Here is a 26,840-nt window from a genome sequence, read left to right as displayed (position 1 = left end):
ATATTTCACAAAGGAGGCCAAAGGATATTGGATGCCAAACATATTCTCTCTCTCTCTCTCTCTCTCTCTCTCTCTCTCTCTCTCTCTCTCTCTCTCTCTCTCTCTCTCTCTCTCTCTCTCTCTCTCTCTCTCTCTCTCTCTCTCTCTGCTGGAGGAGGGGTATACATGATCATTGGCTGCTGTTGGCGGCGTCATATCCTGTATGTTTGCCCAGTAGAGGGCCTTGTGAAAAGCATCAATACCAAAGGCTGACCCCTTACCCCCTCACCATTTCAATGTCCAGGTCATTACCCACACTGCTGATCTGGAGTGCACACCAAATGGAATATGGCATGCCTTACCTGTAAGTACTTGTAAATATTTCACATGGCTTGATGTGGTGAGGGGTCCTCATTCTTTTATATGTATGGGTTGGTCTTGTCCTCACTATTTTGGATGTAGTATTGACAGATACCTATGACAGTTTGGACACCCTTTTGGAAAATCATTACAACTGATAATCTCTTGTTGAGCTTTTAAAGTAGCAACTTAATATCAAAATATGTTAAACAGTAAGGAAAGAGAAACATTTCAGCTGTGAAATAATTTTAATAGGTGTACCAGAAACAATTGTAGGCCTATGTGGATTTAAAGAAAAATGGGCATGTGCATAAATGGCATCCCAAAGAGGGTATACCTTTAATATGAAGTAGAGCTAACCTTTGCAGCACAAACTTGTTTTAATGACTTTGGAAGCCCTTCCGTAACGAAGACAGATATAATTGGTCATTAAAATGTTATTTATCATACATAATAGCAGACTTGGCTTGTCCAAGTTCTGTTTTGGAGAGTGGCAATATAGTGGGCTCTGAACAACTCTTTGCTGACTTCAAATAAAGAGAATTCATTACTATGAGTAGCGAGAAAGGTACACAAAGTTATCTGTTGAAAGAATCATCCAGGCGTTGTGTGAACTTATACATACAGTACATTTCTTAAAAGGGCAGGAAGTGTGCTTACTTAGATACAAACATCTGGCCAGCATGATCTACTCTGAGAACCTTCTTAACCCTCCTATTATCTTTGGGGTCTATTTGACCCCAATCAATATTTAACGTCTGAAAAATACATTAAGTACATATTTCTTTTGCTTCATATTTGATGACTTTTCCTGAATAGATGGGGTAAATGTGGCGAAAGGGAAATTTCCACAAAAATGTTTTTCCTAAGTAATGTACGCATTTTGGGTACATCCGTGTTTGACCCCACATTGTTTTAGGTGTATGAAACATAAATGGAACATCCACATTTTTCAAATATTTGTTCTATTCTGTTTAGATAACGTGAAATACATGAAAATAAGCGATTTAGCTATGCTTTTTAGAACAGTTTTGCTCTTTGGGCCCTCATCACTAACAGTGCTAACGATGTGGGCGAAGGCCAAAACTAATTCAAGGCAAACTTTTGGGCAGTGGTGGCTTATTGTTGACACAAGGCATCCTATTATCATATATATTATATATAGCACCTATGGCACCTTATAGCACCATCCACAATACGCCCCCCCCCCCCACACACACACACACACCCCTAAACCTGTTCTATTGAAGCTACTATTGCTACTATTGCAATTGATTCAGTGAAAGCATGCACCCCAAGGTAGGCCAATCATAATTTGCACACTCTTTGTGGATTAACTGATCGATTGGGCTACCTCGTGTAACCATCCACACAACTATGGCAGATGAATAGGCTATTGAGACTCCAAATGGCAAAAAAAACTTGGATGACAGTGCACCAGCTTGACAAGACAGCCACGATTCAAAAACAAACACAGAGGGAATGTCAGCAATGCCAGTATGCATGAGAACCACATGCGAGTGGCACACAGGCAACACCTCACCTGTCAAATTTTAATCACCAGGCAAACGACAAAGGAACAATAAGTTGCAAAATCACCTCAGGCACTCAGCCACACCTCCGGTATCATGAGTGGCACCGTACCAAAAAAACTTGGATGACAGTGAGCCACAGTGATGACAGTGCACCGGGGTGACAAGAGAGCCACGGTTCAAAAACAAACACAATACCGTGCAAAGACTCATTTTCACAGGAAGCACTGAGGCGCAGCATGCTAAGCCCCCCACATTTGGGCTTACATTGCCCATGTGGACCCCGGTTCGAGTCCGGCCTTGGTCATTTCCTGGTCCTACCCCATCGTTCTCTCTCTCAATCATTTCCTGTCTACTCTTGCATGTGAGTGGCACACAGGGCACACCTCACCTGTCAACTTTCAATCAACAGGCTTCAATCAAAAGGATAAAGGAACAATACCAAGTCGCAAAATCATCTCAGGCACTCAGCCGCACCTCCGGTATCATGAGTGGCACCGAATCATGAGTGGCACATTTTGTGTTCTGTCACACGCTATTCTGTTATGTATTTCAGACAAAGACAAATAAGCAGGAAGAGAAACCAGTTCCTGAAGAAAGACTAGAGGATGGTTCAGACCCATGTAGATGATCTTGGCAAATGAGAGAAAGCAGTGGTGCTTAATCCAATATACACTACCAGTCAAAAGTTTTAGAACAGTGCACTTTTCCCATTATACTTTTTTATTAACGATTTCTGTTCTATTTCAAATTCAGTGACTTTTATGTCACCAACAGAGTAACATTAAATACCTGAGACATAAACATGTGTCAAAGTTTTGATTTCTACTGATTTTGAAGACATTTTAGTGGCTGGGGTCAAATTGACCCCAAGGATCACCGATGTTACCCAGATCTGAGGGTAACAGGAGGGTTAAAGCATCACTGTATGCTACTTGTCATTTTTGCATGCTGAACTTTTTGTAAGAAGATCAGAGGTGTGATGTGTAGAGTGGTGTGCATTATGCTTGGAACAGAGCCACTTCAAGTTGAGTGGAGCAAAATGTGTATTTATGGGCTAAAGTGTTTGCCTGTGCATATGCCGTAACTTACAACACCATTTCCATGTGTACATAATTATCATCATCATTCATATCACCTTTAATACAGTGACCTAGGTATTGTATCTTTATGAAAACCTCAAGAGAACACAAAAAAATGTTATGCTGTTATCCTATTTACGTAGTTCTACATATTGCAACAGCGCTTTTGCTATTATAGTTTATTATACCTAATTGTAAACCATAGTCAGACACAGATATACAAACATACAAACAAACTGCACTACTTGGACTAAAGGTCATAATGTCATCTGCATAGATAAGATGATTGGCATACAACAACATAGACATAATTGCACTAATGTTGACTAAACTGCGTTACTCAACAGGAATTACTGGGATAATTTTGGTATCAGTTCAGTTCAACTTTATTGGTACCCGGAGGTAAACTGGGTTTGCAGTTTAAAAGATAAGATGGCTGTCCTTACATCAGAACCACAAGACACATGACACGTAAACATGGAGTCTAAAAAAAACACATATAGGCTACACAAAGAAATAAATAAAATGTTTGACATTTGACTGAATACACATACAACATATACACACAAGGGTGGGGGGAGGGGTATAAACTGACTGCAGTGGTGGGTCACAACACTTCACACAACCACTGCAGGACCATGGCAGAAGTGACTGGCGCAGCTAAAGTGCAAAGAGCATTTTTACAAATACATAGGTTTATTTTACATCTTGTTTAGCAAAGTATTTGCAGCTGGAACAAAACTGCTTTTGAACCTATTGGTTCTGCAACCAGGAACTACCATCCTCCGTCCAGAGGGGAGGTACTGGAACTCACTATTCAAAGGGTGTCGGCTATCATCTAGGATAGCCATTGCTATCCGCTGTAGTTGCTTTGCATACAGGGAAGAAGGGTTCAGCTGTGGTTCACTGATCAGTTTACTTGACCACTTAACAATTTGGTATAGGCGGTTCTTGTGTGTAAGGGGGACATTGTGACAGTTGTGGATAATTAGAACAGTACTGCTGTTCTTCAGAAAAATAAGTCAGATTGTTAAGACAGAAAAGTAGAAAGGGGGAGAGAGAGAGAGAGAGAGATTAGAAGGCATACATCCACTAACCTTTGACAGATGTTTTTGTTTCTATATGTGGTAGTTATTTGGCATAACACCCACTGTGCCAATTATGTGGGCTTGTTTGAGCATAACTGAATTCACACACTGTAGGAGTGGTGGTATTTTTAAGAAGACAGTCTATCTTGAAGCTGCATTACAATATAACACTATACTCATGGTACACAACCATGGAGACATTGATAAAGGACCATGTATTGGCTAAAAGTCTGCCTAATAGTGGTATGACTTTGTGATAAGGACTTTAGTTTTCTTGACAGTGATTGGCTTAGGGCAGTGTTTCTCAAAGTGTGGTCCGGGGACCACTGGTGGTCCGCGGCAGAGCTCAGGTGGTCCGCGAGTGGATTTCTACTGTTCCAAGACGAGCTAGAAGTAGGCTATATTTGTAACACAATTACAAAGTTAAACACATGGAAAGTGTTATTTTCACCACAATAATACAGGCTTGTAATGTAAATAAAAAGTAAGTGATCTGCATTGAAATTAGCCGTGTCAATTAAGCACCCCTCAAATGTCAATTGAGTTGACAGGTGGTCCCTGAACACTTTTTGGGGGACAAAGTGGTCCTCGGTCTGAAAAAGTTTGAGAAACACTGGCTTAAGGTGATGGACTGGGAGGGGTCTATCATGTGAGGCTGCATGTCATTTATGACAGGCTGTTCCACAGAGCAACATCAGTGCTGCTGCTCACCTAAGGATTTCAAAAGCAGCAATTATGACTTTATAATAACTTAGTTTGCCTAGTTGTCTGCTCAGTCCATCTGAGTTTATTTTTTTAAATATCCATTCGGAGATAAGGGCACATTCTCAACACAACTTTGTAAAAGGTAAGCAATCATTCAGTAGATGACTCATATCTCTCACCAAAGGGTAATTTAAAGAGAAGATATTAGAATTATGTTAATCTATGGATCACGAACATAGTAGTACATACCATCAAAATAATAGATGTAAAGTTACTTAGGAAACTTACCAATTACTTGAGCAAAGTGAAGAGAAATAGAAAAGTTGAATGGAAGTAGAGTAAAATAAAGTATTTACATGCAATGATCTCCATTCATGCATAGCCTGTATGTTATTCCTTTGAATTACGGCAATACATAAAACAGTAAACGGTATATTCACATAAATTGAAAGTAGTGAACTGAGCACTCATTTGGTGACCTTTTTTTTTAAACAATTATTATTAACAATAATGTGTTGTCCAGACAGAGCCCAGGTCATGATAAATTGTGCCATGAAATGGGAGACAGGCCTTTGCAACATTGTCCTTCTTCATGAATGACTGTAAACCACTCTTAAGGTTTTTCTTTGGGAAAGTGGTAAAAATAGGAACCCCATGTGATTTGAGGAGGATACAAACAATGGCCCTTTTGTAGTTCATAACTTTGACTCATCAATACAATGAAGTTACTGAATTAGGGAAATGGGCTGCCATAATACTCATCTCCTGTATCCTGTGCTGCCCTATGTCGTATCAACAACCCACCCTAAAACCCCGCAAAAAAAAAATAAAAAAAAAATAATAATAATAATAATAATAACAAATATTTAAGGCAACATAATTACAACTACTTAGAGACTGTAGTTGAACTTGCTGCCTTGTCGTGTATAATACACAGGCTAAAATGGCTATGATTGTGTACAGTGCCGTGCGTATGTTTTGGTCAGTGGTGTAGTCTACCTTTTTATGGTGGGTATACTGTATATTTGAAATTTCAGGAGCAGGGCATAATAAAAACTAGACTGCATTTCTGCAGAGACAATGCGGAGTATGCTTACACACACACGCGCACACACACACACACACACACACACACACACACACACACACACACACACACACACACACACACACACACACACACACACACACACACACACACACACACACACACACACACAGACTTGCAAAGTGACAGAGATCGTAAACAGATTGAGTCTCTGAGATCTCAACAAGGAAATGTTATGATGTATAATGCACAGGCTAAAATGGCTATGTTTGTGTATAGTGTCGTGCGTATGTTTTGGTCAGTGGTGTAGTCTACCTTTTTATGGTGGGTATACTGTATATCTGAGCATTTTTTGAAGTGGGTATACTGTATATATTTGTGCTATTCAAAACAATGGATCAATCAATTCTAAGTGGGTATACTGAAATCCCTGAAATTTAGAAGTGGGTATACTCCGCGTTCTACGTAGACTACACCACTGGTTTTGGTCCTGCAACAGATTTTTTCTTTTGCGCATTTGGCACACTTAACATTTTCAGATCACCAAACAAATGTAAACATGAAAAACGATGGCCAAAGCAAACGTAAAATGCAGTGTTTCAGTGAAGAGAATAATGCCATAAAACCTGCATGAGCCTGTGTGAAAAAGTAATTCCATCCCTTGTTAAATGAGGAGATATCTGTGATTAATTATATTATTTTGGACAACTGAGTAATATTTCACAGCTGCCCAAGTCTGGCTGCTATCAGGCCTTTCAAATCAAGAGACAATTTGAATAGAACCAGTTTGACAATGTGTAGTAGGCCTAGGTCATATCAAACCCATGATGTGATACATCAACATTCAGGAGCAGGGCATAATAAAAACTAGACTGCATTTCTGCAGAGACAATGCAGAGTACGCTTGCTGCAACATGATCTCCAAGATTCTGTGCTCCTGGACACGGATGTTAAGGGCACAAAATCCGTGTCCAGGAGCACGGATTTTGCCAAAATTCCGTGCTCCTGGACACGGAATTGTTTTCCGTGTTCCTGGACACGGAATTGTTTTCCGTGATGGACACAGAGAAATGCTCTCTCTATAGGCTACTCCCACAGCTCTATGTTTCCACAGTCTTGTGTTTTCTCAGGATTTTTCTAATTTCAAATATTTTTTCTCAAAAAAACATTTCCTACTGACAGGTTAGGGTTAGGGATTGTTTTGGTCTGGGCACAGTTACTTTTTTTGATAGCCTAGCAACCAACTGGAAAAGGTATTTCTCAAAAATATGTCTTTAATGACAGGTTAAGGTTAGGGAATGTTTTGGTTAGGGCACAACTGAAATTGCTATAGCATTATTTTGTTTAGGATTAGAATTTGGTATGTATTTTCTAATGATAGAGTTACACAGTGCTGTGGTAATAGCCTATAGAAAGCACTTCCGTGTGCCCATCACGGAAAACAATTCTGTGTCCAGGAGCGCGGAAAACAATTCCGTGTCCAGGAGCACGGAATTTTGGCAAAATCCGTGCTCCTGGACACGGATTTCGTGTCCTTAACATCCGTGTCCAGGAGCACGGAATTTTTGGAGATCAGGCTGGCTTACACGCACACACACACACACACACACACACACACACACACACACACACACACACACACACACACACACACACACACACACACGCATGATGTGATACATCAACATTCAGGAGCAGGGCATAATAAAAACTAGACTGTATTTCTTGCAAAGTGACAGAGATCGTAAACAGATTGAGTTTCTGAGATCTCAAGCAGGAAATGTTATGATAAAATCCTGGCGTGAGCCCATTGAGCCTCCTAGCCCTCAGGCAGGGCCGGATTAAGATAGCCTGGAGCCTTTTCATAAACAGTGTCATAATTATGCGCTAAGAATTCAGGATAACATGTCTACCAACTGAACTCAACACAACAGATGGATTTCTCAATATTGCCAAATCTGCGACATCTGTCGTCTCGTCCAGTTGCAGGTGTAGCCTTGGACGTAAAGTAGAATTAGCGAAGTTTGACCTGATGAGCAATTGCATGACTACGCCACCAGGGGACTTTCACCCCTAGAATGTTGACCATAAACACTTATGTCAGTAGGACACGCAAGGTTCGTTAGACTAAGGACACCAGAGACCAAAGTTATGAAAATACAAAAAGGTCCTTTTATTTTATTACAATGCTCATAAAAATATACTTTCTGTTAATTTATAAAAAGGCACCATCACATTCAGTCACACTGACATTAGGTTCCACATAGGGCAGGAGCAAGGGAGGAATTAAAGTACTTCTCAATTGGTTTTGTACATTTCTCAAATCTCTCTCGCAATTTTCAAAACACAGTATTCATTCTCAAAACAGCTTTAACAAATGGCAAAACACCATGGATGACCTGCAAAACCGAGTCTCTTCCTCAAAATTCTTAGTTTGTCTTTCAAAACCAAGTTTTTGTGTCAATGAACGCGTCAGTGCCAGCAGAATGGTTAGTCATTGTGTCATAGTGTATGGACAAGCTAGTCAAATCGATTTGTCATGTTGTCAATTGACTAGTACACTCTTGAGGAAACTAGTACACTCTTCAGTGCAAATTTTACCACCAAGCTAGCAGTTAACATTTACTCGTATGAGACCAGCTGGCGGCTAACTGGTCTCATAGGACTCAATGTTAACTGCTAGCTTGGAGGCAAATTTACACTGCCATACCTAGAGAACGGTTGAAAGCATAGCAGAAAGGTAAAACCCTATTATTTAACTCAAGGGGAGGTGTAAAATAAGCTTATTTCCAAAAATGGTACAGTATCACTTTAAGTCCGATTTAACTCACTTTAAATCTGATTAAAACTTAATTCCACTCTAAAAATATCATGTAAACACTTACCGAACAGGATTTAAGTTTATTCCGATTTAAACTTAAGTCCGATTAAAGTGGGTGGTTTATTCCTCTTTTAAATCCGATTAAACACGTTCCTCTGTCATTTATTCGGAATTACAATAAATCCAGTCGTTCCACGCATGCTCGTTGACCACATGATGGCGCCAAGAGACCGTGCTCTTTGCCAGTGAGAAAAACATGGCGGCACTTCCTGTTGATTTTCACATGAAAGTTTTGCTTAATTTAAAGTCCCTAAGCGACTATAAATGTTGTGGCTTCCATATATTGATGTAAAAGTGCCCCACGAAGTAATGAAGCACAACAAAGTTACTCCACATTACCATTCGACCACTCGTTTTTCTATGCTAACAGGGTAGCTAATGTAGCATTGTAAATGATCCAGGGAGAAAGGGGGAAATGTTGTGATTTCAGTCCGCCTGAGGCAACGATTTTCGTGGGGAAGATGACCTGCATCTCGGTGGCATTGGACCACGCCCCCGTGCCTTATTTGGCTCGCTCAGCACGTGCATCCTCAGTCCAATCGCAATGCTTTATTTTCCCCAGACGTTTAATCGCATTTAAGTGAAAGTGCCATGTATACACATCGCAAAATAACTCTTAATCCGATCTATTTAAATCGCATTTATTAAATCGGACTTAAAAACATCATGTACACGTAGCCAATGACACAAAAACTTGGGTTTTGAGCAAGAGACTTGGTTTTGCAGGTCAGCCACGGTGTTTTGCCATTTGTTAATGCTGTTTTGAGAATGAATATTATGTTTTGCAAATTGTGAGAGAGATTTGAGAAATGTTCTAAAGCAATTGAGAAATAAAACTAGCAGATGTCGTGGTGGTTGGTAGTTTCACAGCACTTGTAGGCAGCTGCACCAAATCAGTGAAACGAGCAATCAGGGTTTTAGGGTTCTCTTGTCGGCAAGAACAGCAGCAAACCGGCTACACCAAGTAATCCAAGACTTCTCACATAGTCTCAGCAAGATTCAGAGTTCCATGGGCCATCTGGACATTAGTAATAGATGCCAAAAGCATGTTTAGAAGGCACATCCCAACCTACGTGGCTGAGTGTGCCTATAGGAAGCCAAACGGCAGATGCGCAGGCGCTGTCAGACGATTAGTCAAGTTTCACAAGGAGTACTGTTGACCGAGGACAAGGCCAACAGGTGGGAACATAGCTACTGGGCTTGACTAGGCTTTAATGGACTGATCAAAGCTATTTTCCGATCCACCTCGCATTCCCCTGTCGATCACACATATGCTGTACCTCAGAATTAATGATAACCAATGGTGTGCTTGTCGACTTCACTTGGCAAGCGATTTTTGAGTTGTGTGCGTGCAAAAATATGTAATTATTTGGACTACACAACAGAAGTCGCATGTCCGACGTGCAGCCACTTCAGCCGCGGTGGGTTGGGTAGGGTTGGCTGTGCCTCGGTTCATGTCAAATATGCGAGGCGGACGTTGTAGTCTCTAACACAGTTTTGCACAAAAGCTAAAATAACCTTTCTTACGTGCCGAAAATGAGTGGTCTTACAACGCAAATCCAAACCTTTAAAATTCACAGCCATCATATGTGAAATCCGGAGCACATGCCAAACGGGATGAGGATTTACCTGGCTTGCTCCATTTGGTCCCATTCAAAATTTTGAGAGCTTCAGCCCCATGGCTCGGAAGTAGAAGGGCGTGACTTGGGTGCCCCATCGGCAGGCAAACGCCTGCCATAGGTTGAGGCTGCTCCAATGGGCAACAACCAATTACTTCAGTGTGCATCACTACACAGGGGAAAAAAACGACTGCTTTTAATTAATTGAATCAGTGTTTTCAGAGCGTCATCTGACATAGACTGTATTCTCCGGGAAACAGTGTCTTTAGAATGTGGAACCAAGTCCAACTTTTTGGCTGACTTCTCCCCACACATAATGCCAATTACTTTTTTAGCAAGTGGGAAACATAGCTTCGAGCAGATTGTGTGTGGCTCACCTGACCTAGCAACGAGAAGGCTAGCTTCGTAGGAAGCTTCCTGTGCATCGGTTGAGGATGCAGTACAGGAACGAACGATGGACTTTGACTGCTTGAGCTCGTCATGTTTTCTTCGAAAAAAGTCCACTGGCTTCTCTTGTAATTGTGGGTGTTGGAGTGTAGATGTCGTTTCAGATGGGCTGGTTTCATACTGTCGTTGCTCAGTATTTTACAACACACCTCACACTGCGGCTTGGCGTGGTCCTCGGCTCAGCTCCAAAAGAACCCGAACTCCATATCTCCTTGTAGCTTCGCGGCGTTTACTGTCCGAAGTAGTTCTAGCCTCAGGCATTTCAAGGTCAGCGCTGCATCTTTCGGCGTTAACACTTGAAGTGCTCGGTGGTTCTGCTTCCTCCACATTGTTCGACTCAACCACCTCCTCGTCCTTGTCCACTTTTCTTTTCTCCGCCTTTTTCCCTCCACTTAGCCACGCTTTTAAAGTCATTCCGTTGAACTGACTGGTGATGCTATCGTATGATATTGATCCCATGATTCCGTGCAGCCTGTACGTGCCTACGTAAGCAGAGTACGTTTGCAACAAATATTTTTTTAAAAATGTAATAATCTCAACCTATATATTTATTTTCAAATGTTTTATTCATAATACATTGTATTTTTTTTGTTTTTTTTCTTCTTGTAAGCGAAAATGGCTGGACTGGCAATCTGGCAAACCAGGCAAAATCCCGGTGGGCTGACGCCCCTAGAGGGCCGGTGATGTCGGTTTTTAAAAATAATTGTTATTAATGTTTTTAAAAAAATGTGACCAGCGGCCCACAATTTCGTGCTGACGGCCCTCGGCCCTCCTCCAATGACATCAGCCCACACATAAAGGGGCTAGAGGGAGGGGGTGTCCCATTGGTGCATCTGAGTCGGACTTAACTATTCATTGCGGCCCTACCCTGCATTACGCGCGCAAATTTGAGACACAAACGATGGAGAGACTAAAACTAAAAGGTGGTGTGGAAAAGCTTGCGGAAAAGGGATAAAAAAAAAACTTGCAGCAGAGGCAAGATAATGTGTTCACACATGTAGTGTTGTAGCAGCAGGAGAGGGACAACAACTTCAGCCTCTACGAGCCCTGCCAGGTATGAGTCAAGTCAAAATCTGTTCTTTCAAACTTTAGGATACTCCATGCCTCTCCCCAACTCTCACTTCAGCATTAAACATTAACATTTAATAGGTCATTAATTTCCACCACTATAAGTGTGCTTGAGTGCTTTGAACCGGTCGCTCGACTCGCGGACCTATTGAGAAGACAAACATTCCATACACCAAACCATTGACGTGAATAATATTAACAGTATAGTAGCCACGGCAGTGTGCCAAATGTATAGCATTAAATGGAACACCAGTGGTGTTGTTCTAAAGCATTCCGTGTACCAAATGCGTTTCGAAGACTGTCAAACTCGTGCCTACTCTCACTAAATATTCAGCGATCGTTTGCGTAATCACATTTACCACGCAGTGAAAATATGTCATGTAACGGTTGTCGCGTCTCGTGTGTGGAAAAGGTTTGCCAAACGGATTTATTTTTTTTTAATTCTGGGAGCACAATCAAACCATATTCTGTAGGTAAAGACCTAGCATCTCTCTCTCTATCTCTCTCAGCTGTTATTTTATCCAGGACAATTATAAATGATAAATGATTGAAGAATTTCTTTTGAATAAGCTTTTGATACAGTTTTATCTGTAGACTATTTTATAGCCTACCACCTTCAGCACTGCTCATTTTGAAACTTCAGTATGTTAATGCTTTCTTAACATATTTGACACACTAAAGCATTGTGGTGATAGGCAGTTCATGATTTTCTTTCATCATTCAAGCTATTAAAGTAGCTTCCTTATGCAATGAAAGATGCATTTTGATAACAGGAAATTAACCACTCTTCTAATGCACCTGTTAGAAGAAACCCTCAATTTAACATTAATCTAGGTCAATTTATGAGTAGGCTATACACTCAGGATTGTACAGGTAGCTGTTAATACCTGCTGGGCATTGCTGCCTGTCGCACCTCCTCTGGTGCCCATGGGTCAGCGAGAGAAAATAAGACTTGTGACACAAACATCTTTATTGTATAAATTACTAGACAAACAATACACTGAATACTATATTAATTTGAATATTTTGCAAGTGCTGCATACATTGTGATAAATAATCTCCCTCTTCTCATCTAGTCAAACCAGGCCAGGATGAGGTTGAGTTAGAGAGAGAAGTAGAGTAGGCCTAGATTACTTTTGCTGTGAGTGTGGTCATCTATTGCATTTCTAAACCACTGCCCAAACTAAGATTAATTTTAAATAAATAGTTGATATAGTCAGCACACATTTCCTGGTGTTTTCTGGTAGCTGAAAGAGAGATACATGCATGCCTTTTCGCATAGGCCGCTTGGTCAATAAGTAATCGCATGTGCTCCGCTGATTGTGAGGGGCCGGTCTGGGCCAAAAATGCCCGGGCCATTTTGTTCTCCCAGTACAGGCCTGGGTGAAGCTGTTTATTTTGTTTTATTAAAAAAATGAGGACAGGTCACCTCTCACTCTAACTGCCAGGGTTACCTTCATTTCAATGAGGGTAAAATAAGAGGGACAATGGAGGAAAAATTAGTCTGGTGAACGAATGAAAGGGCGTAGGCCAGCCTTCGGCCTCTGCTTGCCGGCAAGCATACTAAATACCCAATAGACATACAGTATCTCACTGTAAAAGGTTACAAAGTAATTTCTAAATCATTGGGGCATCTACAAACCATGGTGAGAGCCATTATCCACAATTGGATAAAGCATGATGTTATGGTGAACATTTCTACTGTAAGAGAAGCTGTGTAGCGAAGGGGAGTAGAGTTGCCCAGCTGGGACTCGAACCCAGAGCTTCTGGGTTAGTAAACCAGGGCTCTGACCGCTACACCAATGAGCCAGGCTTGTTGGCATATAAGTCAGAACACACCCACAACCCTAGTGATGGTCACTCCATCACACAGCCTTCCCCTTCGGGAAGCGCACCAGTGCGCTTAACACACTCATTGTGTCCCTCACGCAACTGCCCATCATGCTTCTCCCATCCAGTGAGCCCCGTCATCAATGCTTCACCCATCACTGAGGTCCCTCACATGGGGGTCACCAATTCTAGGGGCCCTCACATGGAACTATGGCTCACACACAATGGGTACGCTTTCGATGGCCTCACTGTACTGCACTGTGAAGGGGAGTAGAGTTGCCCAGCTGCGACTCGAACCCAGCCCTTCTGGGGTAGTAAACCGGGGCTCTGACCCCTACACCAAAGAGCCATGTTCGTTGGTATGTTAGTCAGAACACACCCACAACCCTAGTGATGGTCACTCCATCACAGGCTGTCACACTAAAATTACCCCAAGAAGACATCAAAGAGTTCAGAAAGGAGTGCAGAACAATGTCTTACCAACTGGATGTGTTGATTAGCCCATGCAATCTGAGTGTTCATGACTCAACCATAAGAAAGAGACTAGGCAATGCAAACATTGCATGCATGTCAGAGTTCCAAGGCCAAAGCCACCTCTGACAAGGGGAATATCAAAGCTTGTCTCAAATTTGCTAAAAAACACATTTACAATGCATACACAGCTTCTGAGAAAATATTATGCGGCCAGATGTTACAAAAGTTGAACTTTTTGAAAGGAGAGCCTCCTGTAACATCTGTTGTGAAATGAACACTGGATTTGATTTTTTTTAAAAAGAGTGCCATGTCAACGGTGAAACATGGTCGTAGGAGTTTCATGCTTTGGGGCTGTTTTACCTCGGGACATGGATGACCAGCTATGATTAAAGTAAGCATGACTCTGGCACTTTACAAACAAACCCTGAAGGATAATGTCTAGCCATCTATTTGAAATCTATTTATTATTGTTCATGCATGCGATCCATCCATCCCACTGTAGCTGATTTTAAAACAGTTGTGCAAAGAAGAGTTGTCAAAATTTCATCCAAAGCTATGTGTTAGACTGCTGGTCAGTTTTAGAAAACATTAACCAACATTTTTGCCTTCCTCAGTCACTGGAAGGCAGAGATTGGATAACATAAAATAATTTATCGCACAAAAAATGACACGCTGATCAGTGATGGGTCTGTGGATAAGACAATTGGATCTATTGGGCATGCTAAGGGCTGGTTTACATTAGACCGTATCTGTATCTGCATTGTTTCGATTGTAAATGCATTGCCCATGCACATAAAAACGCAGAAAAAATAACTCCACAGGTGGAATAATTTGAATCAGCCAGGGTTCTGATCTACCTAGATCTGGTTTACATCTGATCCGGCGATACGTTAACCCTGGGATCCGAGGATATGTTGCTCAACATACCGGTAGCTTTTCTACAATACGGTTGTGATTCAATATATATAATGGTCTTTACCCAGGTAATTCCCACTGTAATGACGGACTGCTGCTGGAGACTAAGGAGAGATCTTCAGCATGTCCTGGAGTCGGTGATGTGGACGGGATGAGACACTGTGTGGGCAGGGTGGCAGACTATTGATGCCGTCATGGGGGGAACCCTGTCCAGATACTCGCCTTTCTTCTTCTTCCTCATGATTGCAGCGGTCTTCCTCATCCTACACAACATTCACTTCCTGGAGGTGAGCTATGTTAAGCACATGTGGTTTCTTGTGATTTGATCAGAGATTGTGTATATAAACCCTAGACGGTATAGAACAGTTTATGGACAAAGCACCCATGAAGTCGCCATATCCTACACATGGCAGAACCAAAATGAGGGTCAATTTGAAGCACAGGGCAATACAATTATGGTACCAGTCACTGAAAATCCTGATCCAATGTCTTCCGAGTTCTGGAGGAATAGGTTGCTATTCTCACTCAGGCCAGCCTTCTCTCTCATCTCAATCTCCCTCATAATAGTTTGTAAAAGTTACACTTGGCTGTGTCTACAATGGAAGGCATTTCAACACTAGTCACAATCAGTGCTGGGAGTAACGGTGTTAAAGTATAAAGGCGTTACTAACGGAGCCTCATTTTGAGTAAAGGAATAATTACTTAATTACTTTATCCATAACCGTTGCCATTACTAGTGGGGTAACGTGACGCTTGCTTGTCTGTTCCTTAATATGACTAAATAAAAAGCGAACAAAGACCATCAATGAAATGACAGGAACGACTGATGTCACTTAGGTGAAAAAAATCTTCAGCCGAAACGTCTGTCATATCAGTCCGTGCAATGTTAAAATAAAAAGAAAACAACAAGAAAGAAGAAAAATTGAGTGCGATCCATTTCCTACTACAATTTTGTTTGAAAATACAGCAAGGGATTTTTTCATGGTTGTACTTGCCAGGTTTGGGGGGTGGGTGTGGGGTCTCTGAAGGGGGATTAAGTGACTTGCTCCCTGTCACAACATCGTGTTCAGGCCACCAATGCTGCCCTACAAAGGCAAAGTGCTAGCCAGAAATGCTTTAAGTATATAAAGATATGCCAACAAAGTCCGGCAGATTAGACACACAAAAGGGCCTAATCGTGCACTTTTGAGTAAAAGCATGAAAATTGGTACACATATCCTTCTCGAAATGCTGATTAATATTAGCATTGGAGGCGTCGCGAAAAATGAAGAATTTTCAAGATGGCCGCCAAATCCAATATGGCTAACCCATATTAATGAAACTACCTGATACTTTGTAGTAAAGACCTGAAAATTGGTACACCTGTCCTTCTTAATATGCTGATCAATGTTATTGTTGGAGGCGCCGCGAAAAATGCTGTATTTTCAAGATGGCCGCCACATCCAATATGGCCAACCCATATTAATGAAGCTACCTGATACTTTGTAGTAAAGGCCTGAAAATATGTACACATGTCCTTCTTAATATGCTGATCAATGTTATTGTTGGAGGCGCCACGAAAAATGCTGTATTTTCAAGATGGCCGCCACATCCAATATGACCAACCCATATTAATGAAGCTACCTGATACTTTGTCATAAAAACATGAAAATGGGTTCTTTATATTCTGATTAATAAAAGAAATGGAGGCATTGCAAGAAAGTTTAATTTTCAAAATGGCCGCCAAATCAAATCTGGCCAACCCATATTAATGAAACCATTGATGAATTTAACACCCACTTTTGTAGTAAAAGCATAGTAAATATATAATAATATTTGAAATGGAGGCATAGCAAATAAAACCCAAATTTTCAAGATGGCCGCCAAATCAAATGTAGCCAACCCTTATTAATTAATCATCCAGGCACATTGTGGGATATACAGTACCTCTAGCAGTTAGTGATGACTGCATAGGCCTTGTCTTTAATACTGTATGCCTCTCATGACTACAAATCCAAAAGAGTCAAGATTTCAAGGTTGCTAGGAAGTTCAATTGATTTTCCAATTCATGGACATGGTTAAGACATGGTTAAAAAAAGAAAACAATAATGAATTACTACTTCTAGCTGTACTTCAAGGTTTTCAAACAAACTGCAATCCTGTCCCATGCATTTTGTATGGGTATGTCTTGCGTTGTTAACAACAGTTGATCTCACAAGTGAGATACTCTGAAGGTTACATATGCAATATCTCATAGGAAAGGCGTGGTTTAAACTTGCCCATGGCCGTTAATTGGGTGTTACGAATGTTTCATTTGGCATATGCATAGCCCAAAGCCAATCGTGTCAGTTGTATTTATTCAAACAAACCGCAGTTGTCGCCTTTCCGGCCTTCCCTGCTCTCTGAATGGAGCCCAAGATCTAGTACTTTGCTGAGGGATGGAATCCATGCTGTCTTTCAGATCAGAACGATTGTGCAAAGTAGCATGGGATTCCCCAGGCTGTGGTATAACCTATGGCCAACATCAATCAAACTGCTAACAATGCCTAATTAAAAGATACACACAAACTTTGAATAAATGGTGAATGGCACAGTTGGTGCAAAGTCAACTCGGGGTATGTAAATTTGAATAACCTTGAGTGAAAGCTTACTTGTACAGTATTATGATTCATTTTTTGGCTATAATAATGGTGTGCACGATTTGGCTTATGGTGAACCCCCATTTCTGTATTTGTAGTTCAAGGTATGCAAACTATGCATCATATGCAAGGTGAAGTTGATAAGATTTTATTTAAGCCCCATGTTGAGGGGGGACAAGATTTTGTTTTGTTACCTACAGTACTTGAGTGAAGGTTGTGCACATTTATTTCAATGATAAATGGAACAAATCCATTGAAATTGAGACTAAAATATGTATTGACTCATCAAAGACTACAAATATGTTTCTACTACAAGAACAGAGAAATTTATACTGAGATAAATGTAGGATATTTTATGCCCATTTATACATCTATGGGTTGGCCATATTTGATGGGGCCATCTTGAAAATTCTTGAAAAATGTGTTTTCATGCTTTTACAGCAAATTGTTCCCTGGTTTCACTAATGTACTGTAACACAATATGCAACACTACATACATATATATATATATATATATATGAAGAGTTCAGATGCAAAACCCCCTAAGTGCCATTTCAGAAAATAATCTTAATTATTTTTTATTTAATACAAAGCTATCAAAATTGCATTTTTTATTTTTTTTATTCATGTAATATAACTATTTATATGTATTATCAAGTACATGAATGTAAACCAAACTAACAACGGGGTTCTCTAAAAATATAGAAGTGCAGGTCTTCAGAAATGGAGTTAGGGGGTTTTGCATCTGAACTCTTCATATATATATATATATATATATATATATATATATATATATATATATATATATATATATATATATATAACATTAGTAGGCTAGGGTTTGATGTTTCTAAATAAGGCTATGTTAGGATCACTTCCAGAGTAATCTTTTTTAGGACTATTACTTGTGTGTGTGTGTGTGTGTGTGTGTGTGTGTGTGTGTGTGTGTGTGTGTGTGTGTGTGTGTGTGTGTGTGTGTGTGTGTGTGTGTGTGTGTGTGTGTGTGTGTGTGTGTGTGTGTGTGTGTGTGTGTGCGTGCACGCACTTCTCACGTGAACCCTTCTACATTATTATACATATCAGTAAGTATATGTGTGCTGATTGCATGCTCCTGCTACAAAGTGCATGGTGGATTCACTAATATGGGTCAAACATGTTTGATTTGTCTTGAAAATTCAGATATTTTTTTCATTCCTCCATTCCTAATATTAATCTGCACATAAAGATGTAACTGTGTAGGCTACCAATTATCATGCTTTTACCACAAAGTGCCCGGTACTTAATATGGGTTGGCCATATTGGATTTGGAGGTCATTTTGAAAATCAGTATTTTTCACATCTAATATTAATCAGCTGAAAAAGAAGGAAATGTGTAACAATTTTCATGCTTTTACTTCGTGCATAATGGATTCACTCATCTGCTATACAATTCCTGTTATGGGTCGGCCATATTTCATTTGGTGGCCATTTTGAACATTTCAATTTTGGTTTTACCCAACAATTCCATTTCTAACATTAATAGGTACATTATAAAGTATGTATTTAACAAATTTCAGGCATCTATGACGCAGTGCATGATGGTTTCTCATTAATATGGGTTGGCCATATTGGATTTGGCGGTCATCTTGAAAATACAGCATTTTTCGCGGCGCCTCCAATGATAACATTGATCAGCATATTAAGAAGGACATGTGTACCAATTTTCAGGCCTTTACTACAAAGTGTCAGGTAGTTTCGTTAATATGGGTTGGCCATATTGGATTTGGCGGCCATCTTGAAAATTCATAATTTTTCGCTACGCCTCCAATGCTAATATTAATCAGCATATTGTGAAGGATATATGTACCAATTTTCATGCTTTTACAACAACGTGTCAGGTAGTTTCATTAATTTGGGTTGGCCATATTGGATTTGGCGGCCATCTTGAAAATTCTTCATTTTTCGCGACGCCTCCAACGCGTATTATTAATAAGCATAGTAAGAGGAATATGTGTACCAATTTTCATGCTTTTACTCAAAAGTGCATGATCAATTCACCAATCCGCTGGACTAAATAGGTTTCTATGGGCACCTAACGTGACCAGGTTCCGGTCTGCCTAAAGGGGCGTGTCATAATGCTCCTAGCATTGAATAGAACAGTCCTTAGGTCTGCCTAGGTCTGCCTAAAGGGGGATTTCCCCCCCAATAATAGAACCCGGAAACAATGGGCCAATGGAACCTCTCTCTCTCTCTACTCTCTCTGTCCTAACCATGGAAATTCCATGGTGCTTTGCACAATCGTTCCGATCTTACAGTAAAGACAGCAAGGATTCTATTCTTCAGCAAGGCTACCATATTATATCTTGGGCTCCAATCAGAGAGTAGGGAGAGGTGGTGGTAGCCTGGTTCACACCAGACGGTGTGTGTGTAGCTTTGGCGCCCCCTGGCGGAGCAGAGCTACACACACTACCGTCTGGTACACAGCCATAGAGCACGCTCCGTCTCCAACCAGAAAATAGACGGAGCATTTATTTCTTAAATATAAACGGTAACTCACATTGAGGAGTCACAAGACAGATTAGATTGACTCTTTAAAGATTAATAGGAAGGTTTTTGAAGGAATTTGTTGGTGAGGAGGCCGTGCAGAAGCAATACATTCTCAACCTATTTTCTGGTTGGAGACGGAGCGTGCTCTATGGCTGTGTACCAGACGGTAGTGTGTGTAGCTCTGCTCCGCCAGGGGGCGCCAAAGCTACACACACACCGTCTGGTGTGAACCAGGCTAGAGTGGTGGTTAGGCCTAAAAAAACGAGCCCCAAACATCTTAAAGTTCCAGTTCCACAATTCAAATGAGTTGTTGGATGACTTTTGTGTGCAATTACGATTGACTTGACTGGGTGTTTTTACCTGAAAATAGACCAAAAAAAGCTTGTTACGTTTGGGGCCATCAATTGGTCCCCCCCCCTCGAGCCTTCACCCATATCTCCTCTTCCTTTTGTTTTTTTTGCCCTCCTCTCCTCCATCACCCTTCCATCCTTTTCACAGAGGTTCAATTCTGAGCCAGTGTCCTGTCTACGTCCACCTCAACCTCGTATCAACAACAGCTCTGTCATCAATACCTCTGCAAACCTCACCTCAAGAACTTACCTCCACACCTTACCTCCAGAGCTCCAAAGTCAGAAGTCTTGCCCTCACGTGGGCCAGCAGCCCACCCCGGAAGAGGCCCAAGAGCAGCGCACTCTCCTGGACTCTATCGCCTGGCCTGGGCCCCCGAGACTGGAGGTGCCGGTCAACCAGAGCAGTGACCCGGCCCATAGCTACTTTGTGATCCAGCCTCCCGTCAATGCCTCTGGCCAGGCCACGACGTGGCGGGTTGGGGGCAAGCTGGAGGTTCTGGTCCACATGCATGACTTCCTGAGCCGGCCCAAGAGCTATGGAGGGGACTTCCTACTGGCCCGGATCCGATCTGTACAGCTTGGCGCCGGTGCGTCGGGCCGGGTGGTTGACCGGCAGAACGGGACTTATGAGGTGGAGCTGCCGCTGCTGTGGGCAGGGGCAGCACAGGTGGAGATAACCCTGGTGCACTCCAGCGAGGGGGTGGGCGTGCTCAGGCGCCTCAGAAAGGAGCAGTCGGACCGGGTCTACTTCAAGAGTCTCTTCCGATCTGGTGGGTTGTCCGAGACCACCCAGTGTGACATGTGTCTTCCCACTGGGCCAGGGAAGGCGCCACTGTGCGACTACACGGACCCGCAGACTGGTGAGCCCTGGTACTGCTACAAGCCCAAACGGTTGGGCTGCAACAGGCGTGTCAACCATTTTAAAAGTGGCTACAAGAAAAACCTGCTCTACCCCAATGAGTCTTTGCTCTTCACAAGGTAGCCACTCCAAGCTAGAGGTTTTCTTGTCTGGTGTTTGTCACTGTTTTTTATGTGCATGAAATCCTGAGTGGGTATCCTGTTGGCTGTTGGTCTGCCTTGGATGTTTGCATTTTGTGTGTCCATGTCTGGTCTCTTGCATACCATGGCGTTGGCTTCATATTCCATTTCCCACTTACCTAATTCTAAACTGACCCTGTGTGCTATTTTTTTATTATTATTTACATCTGGATCCTGAAAAACGAGGTCTAGTATTCGTTACAGAGTAGGCCAAGTACAGTATGCTACCCAAGCAGGCTGATATATAAAATGCATCAAATATTAACTTTCTGGTGAGGCAGCCATGACTAGTCAGTCATTAATGAGGCCAGTGTCACAGGTTCAATTCCCAACATTGATTTGAAGGTGGGGGTAATCAATAATGCCCTACACTGTGACTGGTACCCCTGTAAGTTTGTTGTGTGTGCTGTGGAGTAGGACACAAAAAAGTCACTTGTGTAGGTTGTACAATTTCCCACTTGTGTAGGTTGCACAATTTCCATTTGGAAACAGAAAACCCACTTGATGTGTAGGTTGCACAATGTCTGTTTTAAAAGAGAGACTCTCTTCCGACATTCAGGCATTCTCTAAAACCACTTCTCTTTTGACACCCTTGACCCTTGAATTGGTTGAGAAATCGTACACTGCAGAAGTTCTCTTGATAAAAGTATTTTAGTGATAAACTAGAAATGCACTCAGAGAATGCAAACCTCCGCCAAGGAAGTTGTTTGATATAGCCTAACATTTGACCATGTTAACCCCTGTTTTTTTTCCAAGTCTTTCTGCCTTCTTTTTGTGGAGTCAGAAACTGGAATGTCAAAATTTGCCCTATCCCGAAATGGTGAAGAATGAAAAAAATCCTGGATCCGGATCACCACCAAAACTTAACCACTTGTTCCTTTTGTCATTTCCAACAACTCCACAAAGTTTCATCCAAATCCATTCCATAACGTTTTGAGTTATCCTGCTGACAGACAGACAAGCAAACAAACAGACAAACCAGCGCGAGCGAAAACATAACCTCCTTGGCGGAGGCAACTATGCAAATACTATGCTATGCTAGTGTATCCTTACCTGTTCAAAGGGAAATGTTTGGGCGAAGGTGAAACAATGAATGTTGTTTTCTTCTGTAACAGTTCGACCATCCAAATTCCTGTTAAGGCACAGGGGATGGATCACATAACCATTCTACCTGCAGAAAATGGTAAGGAGGAAGTGCACTTCTAAATAAGGAAAAAACATGAATTGCATAGAGTCTATCTTTATAACCCCATTATCACCAAACTAGTACCGACTATGTCTTAATCTGACTTGGTAATGTCATTATATTGTCTAGTCAGAAATGTTTTGATGATGAGGTTTTTTTTCCAGCAAAAGTGAATGGGACTATACGCATAAAGAGGCTACTGGTGTAGAATTATAATGAACACATTAACTGTGAATGTGATTACCTTTGAAAATTCGACTTTATAAAAACACATGTAGCCTACTTGATAGTGAAAATAAAACACATTAAAATGTCCTTCATATGTGCCTATAAGGTACAAGTAAAGTGTGTCGAGTAAAATAATTTTTTAATGTTGTTTTAATTTACGTATATATAAACCTAAATATCTCAGACTCGCCCTCTGAAGCATAAAAGCATAAAAATATGCAATTAGTTGCATTTAAACGCTAAGATCCTTATCTTTCATTAGAATGTGTTCATTCATCTCAAACAAAGATTTTAATAAAGTTCTCTCAAATCTCATGAGCCTGAATGTTGCGTATTGCAGCTCCAGGCGCCAGGGCCAATGTTGTGCAATGCAATATCCAGGAACAATGGGTTAATGCAGATGTGGGCAAACTCAGGCCCGGGGGCCATATGCGGCCCGCTGGGCCATTTCATGCGGCCCCCAGAGCCTTTACAAAAAAGACAACTTTTAAATACAAATTCATGCGGTCATATTTAACCATGTTAAAATGGATAAAAACATGTGTTTTGCCAACTTAAGATTAGCCAAGTACATAGGCTACATCGTAATACATTTTATTGCAGTTACTGTATGTCAGTACAATGTACAATTAGAAATACAATTACTGTTAGCATAAACTATTTCTTATTATTGATACGGGCAAGTTGTCCGCCGACATCTGGCCCTTCGGCCAATATTATAAACCCAATGCAGCCCTTGGGCCAAAATTATTGCCCACCCCTGGGTTAATGTGTGTATGTGTGTATGTGCGTGCGTGCGTGCATGCATCCGTGTGAGCATGCGTGCATGCATGCGCGCGCGCGTGTGTGCGTGCGTGCGTGCGTGCGGCTCCAGCTCCAGATGAAGCATAACTAGATGAGGAAAAACGTGCAGAGAAAAGCTACAAGTGGGAAATGGGAGTATAGAATACAAGAGTGAAAGTGTGTGTGTGTGTGTGTGTGTGTGTGTGTGTGTGTGTGTGTGTGTGTGTGTGTGTGTGTGTGTGAGAGAGAGAGAGAGAGAGAGAGAGAGAGAGTGTGTGTGTGTGTGTGTGTGTGTGTGTGTGTGTGGACCTACGTATGTCTATCAATGTAGTATGTCTAACTCAAATGCTTCTCCACAGGCCAGTCTTTGGTTGGCCAGGACCAATCAAAGTTTGTGCCGTCTGGGTATTACCACCAAGGCTCCTGGAGGACTCTATCTGGCGTCCCCATCAAACACTTTAACAACCCTGCTGCAGTCAAACAATGCCTGAAAGGAAAACTGTTTTACCTGTTTGGAGACTCCACAGTCCGACAGTGGTTTGAGTACCTCACAGCCTTTGTCCCAGGTCAGAACTCCATCCTTTTTTGCAAAAAAAATGTATTTTTGCTGATATGTATAAAATGTATATAAAAAATATGAAATGTTGTGTAATAGATAATTCAGGTTTGTCTTGTACTATTTTTCTTCCCTTCTCTTTTTTATACATCTTCCTGGTCTTCTCTGCCTCACTCTATTTCTCTCTCTCTCTCTCTCTCTCTGTCGCTCCTCTTCTCTCTTTTTGTGTGTCGTCTCTCTTTTTCACCTGATCATTCTTCTCTTCTTCCTCCTCCTCCTTTGATCTCTAACCCCGACAGAGTTCAGCCTGCGCAGCCAAAAGAACGTGGGTCCTTTCCTGGCGGTAGACAGTGCCAACAACATCCTGTTGACGTTCCACTCCCACGGCCCTCCCATCCGCTTTAACACCTTGCAGTCCAGCGAGATAGAATATGTGGCCAATCGCATAGACGCGCTGCGTGGGGGCCGGGACACCATTGTGGCTCTGAGCCTCTGGTCTCACTTCAGTACCTTTCCCGTGGAGGTGTATATCCGGCGGCTGCGCCACGTCCGGCGTGCTGTGGCCAGACTGCTGGACCGGGCACCGGGCACACTGGTGGTGGTGCGCACAGCAAACCCCCAGATCACAGATCCGAACTACAGCCTGTACAACAGCGACTGGTATTCCCTGCAGCTGGACACGGTGCTGAGGGCCATGTTCCGTGACGTGCGGGGAGTGGTGCTACTGGATGCCTGGGACATGACACTGGCGCACCCCACCCAACCTCGCCTCCTGCACCCGGCCAAGGAGATCATCAGCAATATGGTGGACATCATCCTGTCTCACGCTTGCCCAGTCAAACAAAAGGGGTGAAGTTGGAGGGCACTGAACATTTGAAGTCAAGTGTGTGTGTTTGTGTGTGTGTGTGTGTGTGTGTGTGTGTGTGTGTGTGTGTGTGTGTGTGTGTGTGTGTGTGTGTGTGTGTGTGTGTGTGTGTGTGTGTGTGTGTGCGTGCGCACGAGCGTGCATGCGTGCGTACATGTGTGTGTGTGGGTAGGGGGTGGGTTAAAAAAAATCTAATGAAAAATGAACACCATATAGGCCCTACTAAACTTTGTATTTATTGTTTGTGTCAGGGGAAAATATTTAAATCCTGAAATGGTACTCTACTGTACTCTATGTACTGTAATATACCATACCTTATTCTACTCTAGTGTACCGTACTGTACTATACTGTACTGTACTCTACTCTACTCTAGTGTACTGTACTGTACTGAACTGTACTGTACTCTACTCTACTGCACTGTACTGTATTCTACTGAACTGTACTGTACCGCACTATACAGTACTTTACTATACTGTACTCTACTATACTGTACTCTACTCTACTCTACTGTACTATACTGAACTGTATTGTACTCTACTGTAACGTACTGTAGTCTACTGTACTGTACTGTGCTGCACTGTACTGTATGCTACTGTACTATTGTACAACTACATATGACTGAAACATGTAGAACATTCTGAGGTCAAGTACAATATGATGCACAAAGGTGTGGTGGGAATGAGTTATGTTACTGTTACCACTATAAATCTTGAGGGTTAGAAAGGTCCTGTGGCATTTTGTTAGCGGGGGAGTTGCATGATTGGCCATCCTTCCTCCTGGACTATGTGTGTGCCTTGCATCAAGAAAATGAGTAATGGTTCACCTTTATAGTATATGCCATATGAGAATTGTTGCTTTATATTGATATTTCTCCTATAGGTAAGGGTGGCAAAGACCTACGGTTCATGTTGTCCATGAGTTGTCCGTTTTGAAGTAACAATTGAGGTACTCAATGATCACTGAGGTAACGGTAATTCAACACAAGTAGGCTACTTGGTGAGGACTTGTTTGCAAATTCTGAAAAGAGAAATCCATTTACCTCTGTCTACTTACTGAACACCTACTTAGAAATAATTTTCTTTATTTCATTTCAACTGAAAATATACATCGAGTAATTTGTAATGCCATTCTCAGGGCCGTCGTTAGCCCTATTTTATGGGGGCTTTAGCCCCCCTACATTAGTATTACATATACATATTATATATATAACATTTTTCCCCAAAAAAAAAAATGCAGTAAAGCACTGAATCTACGATTTAATTTTTCAAGCCTATTCACCAGTAGTAGTCCTTGCCTTAACAATATATTTATGCCAATTATGCAAATTGCCCAAAGTGCAACTTTGGGCAACCAAGCTAAATCCCCTTCATTTGACCGATAGATGACATTTCTGCAATAAAACTTTAGGGTACTCAACATTTCCGGGTTCATGAAATCACGACTAGACTAGAAAAGCAACAATGTTGTTAAACCAGAGGTAGGCCTAGTACCTCAACCATGCTCACTGACAGCAGTGTTAACCGCCCTGTCATGTCTGTATCAAGCCCTTACGGTAGGGACACATACACACGAATTTGCAAACTTAGCCATTCATTCCTATGAGAGAGGCGAAGGCAAGCGAACAGGAGCGGAGCGAAGCGAAATTATTAAAGACAGTTTAA

The 26,840-nt window shown here is 41.7% G+C and overlaps 1 protein-coding gene across 2 annotated transcripts; it reads left to right on the top strand.

The window, feature by feature from the left end:
- Positions 1 to 269: 269 nt before the first annotated feature.
- Positions 270 to 25,235, top strand: LOC134437831 (NXPE family member 3-like). 2 transcript variants are annotated; one of them, XM_063187379.1, is made up of 6 exons: positions 270 to 343; positions 15,097 to 15,315; positions 20,671 to 21,500; positions 22,676 to 22,743; positions 24,117 to 24,323; positions 24,613 to 25,235. In XM_063187379.1, the coding sequence occupies exons 2-6, from the start codon at positions 15,223 to 15,225 to the stop codon at positions 25,164 to 25,166; spliced, it is 1,752 nt and encodes a 583-aa protein (XP_063043449.1). In that variant the 5' UTR covers positions 270 to 343; positions 15,097 to 15,222; the 3' UTR covers positions 25,167 to 25,235. The 2 variants fall into 2 exon arrangements, with proteins under 2 accessions (XP_063043449.1, XP_063043450.1); XM_063187380.1 differs by lacking the exon at positions 270 to 343 and having other exon boundaries at positions 14,779 to 15,315.
- Positions 25,236 to 26,840: the final 1,605 nt, after the last annotated feature.

Source organism: Engraulis encrasicolus, chromosome 21 (assembly GCF_034702125.1).
Source record: "Engraulis encrasicolus isolate BLACKSEA-1 chromosome 21, IST_EnEncr_1.0, whole genome shotgun sequence".
NCBI classification, from domain to species: Eukaryota; Metazoa; Chordata; class Actinopteri; order Clupeiformes; family Engraulidae; genus Engraulis; species Engraulis encrasicolus.
The sequence above is the reverse complement of the archived record's forward strand: the minus strand, read 5'-3'. Positions and strand labels throughout refer to the sequence as shown.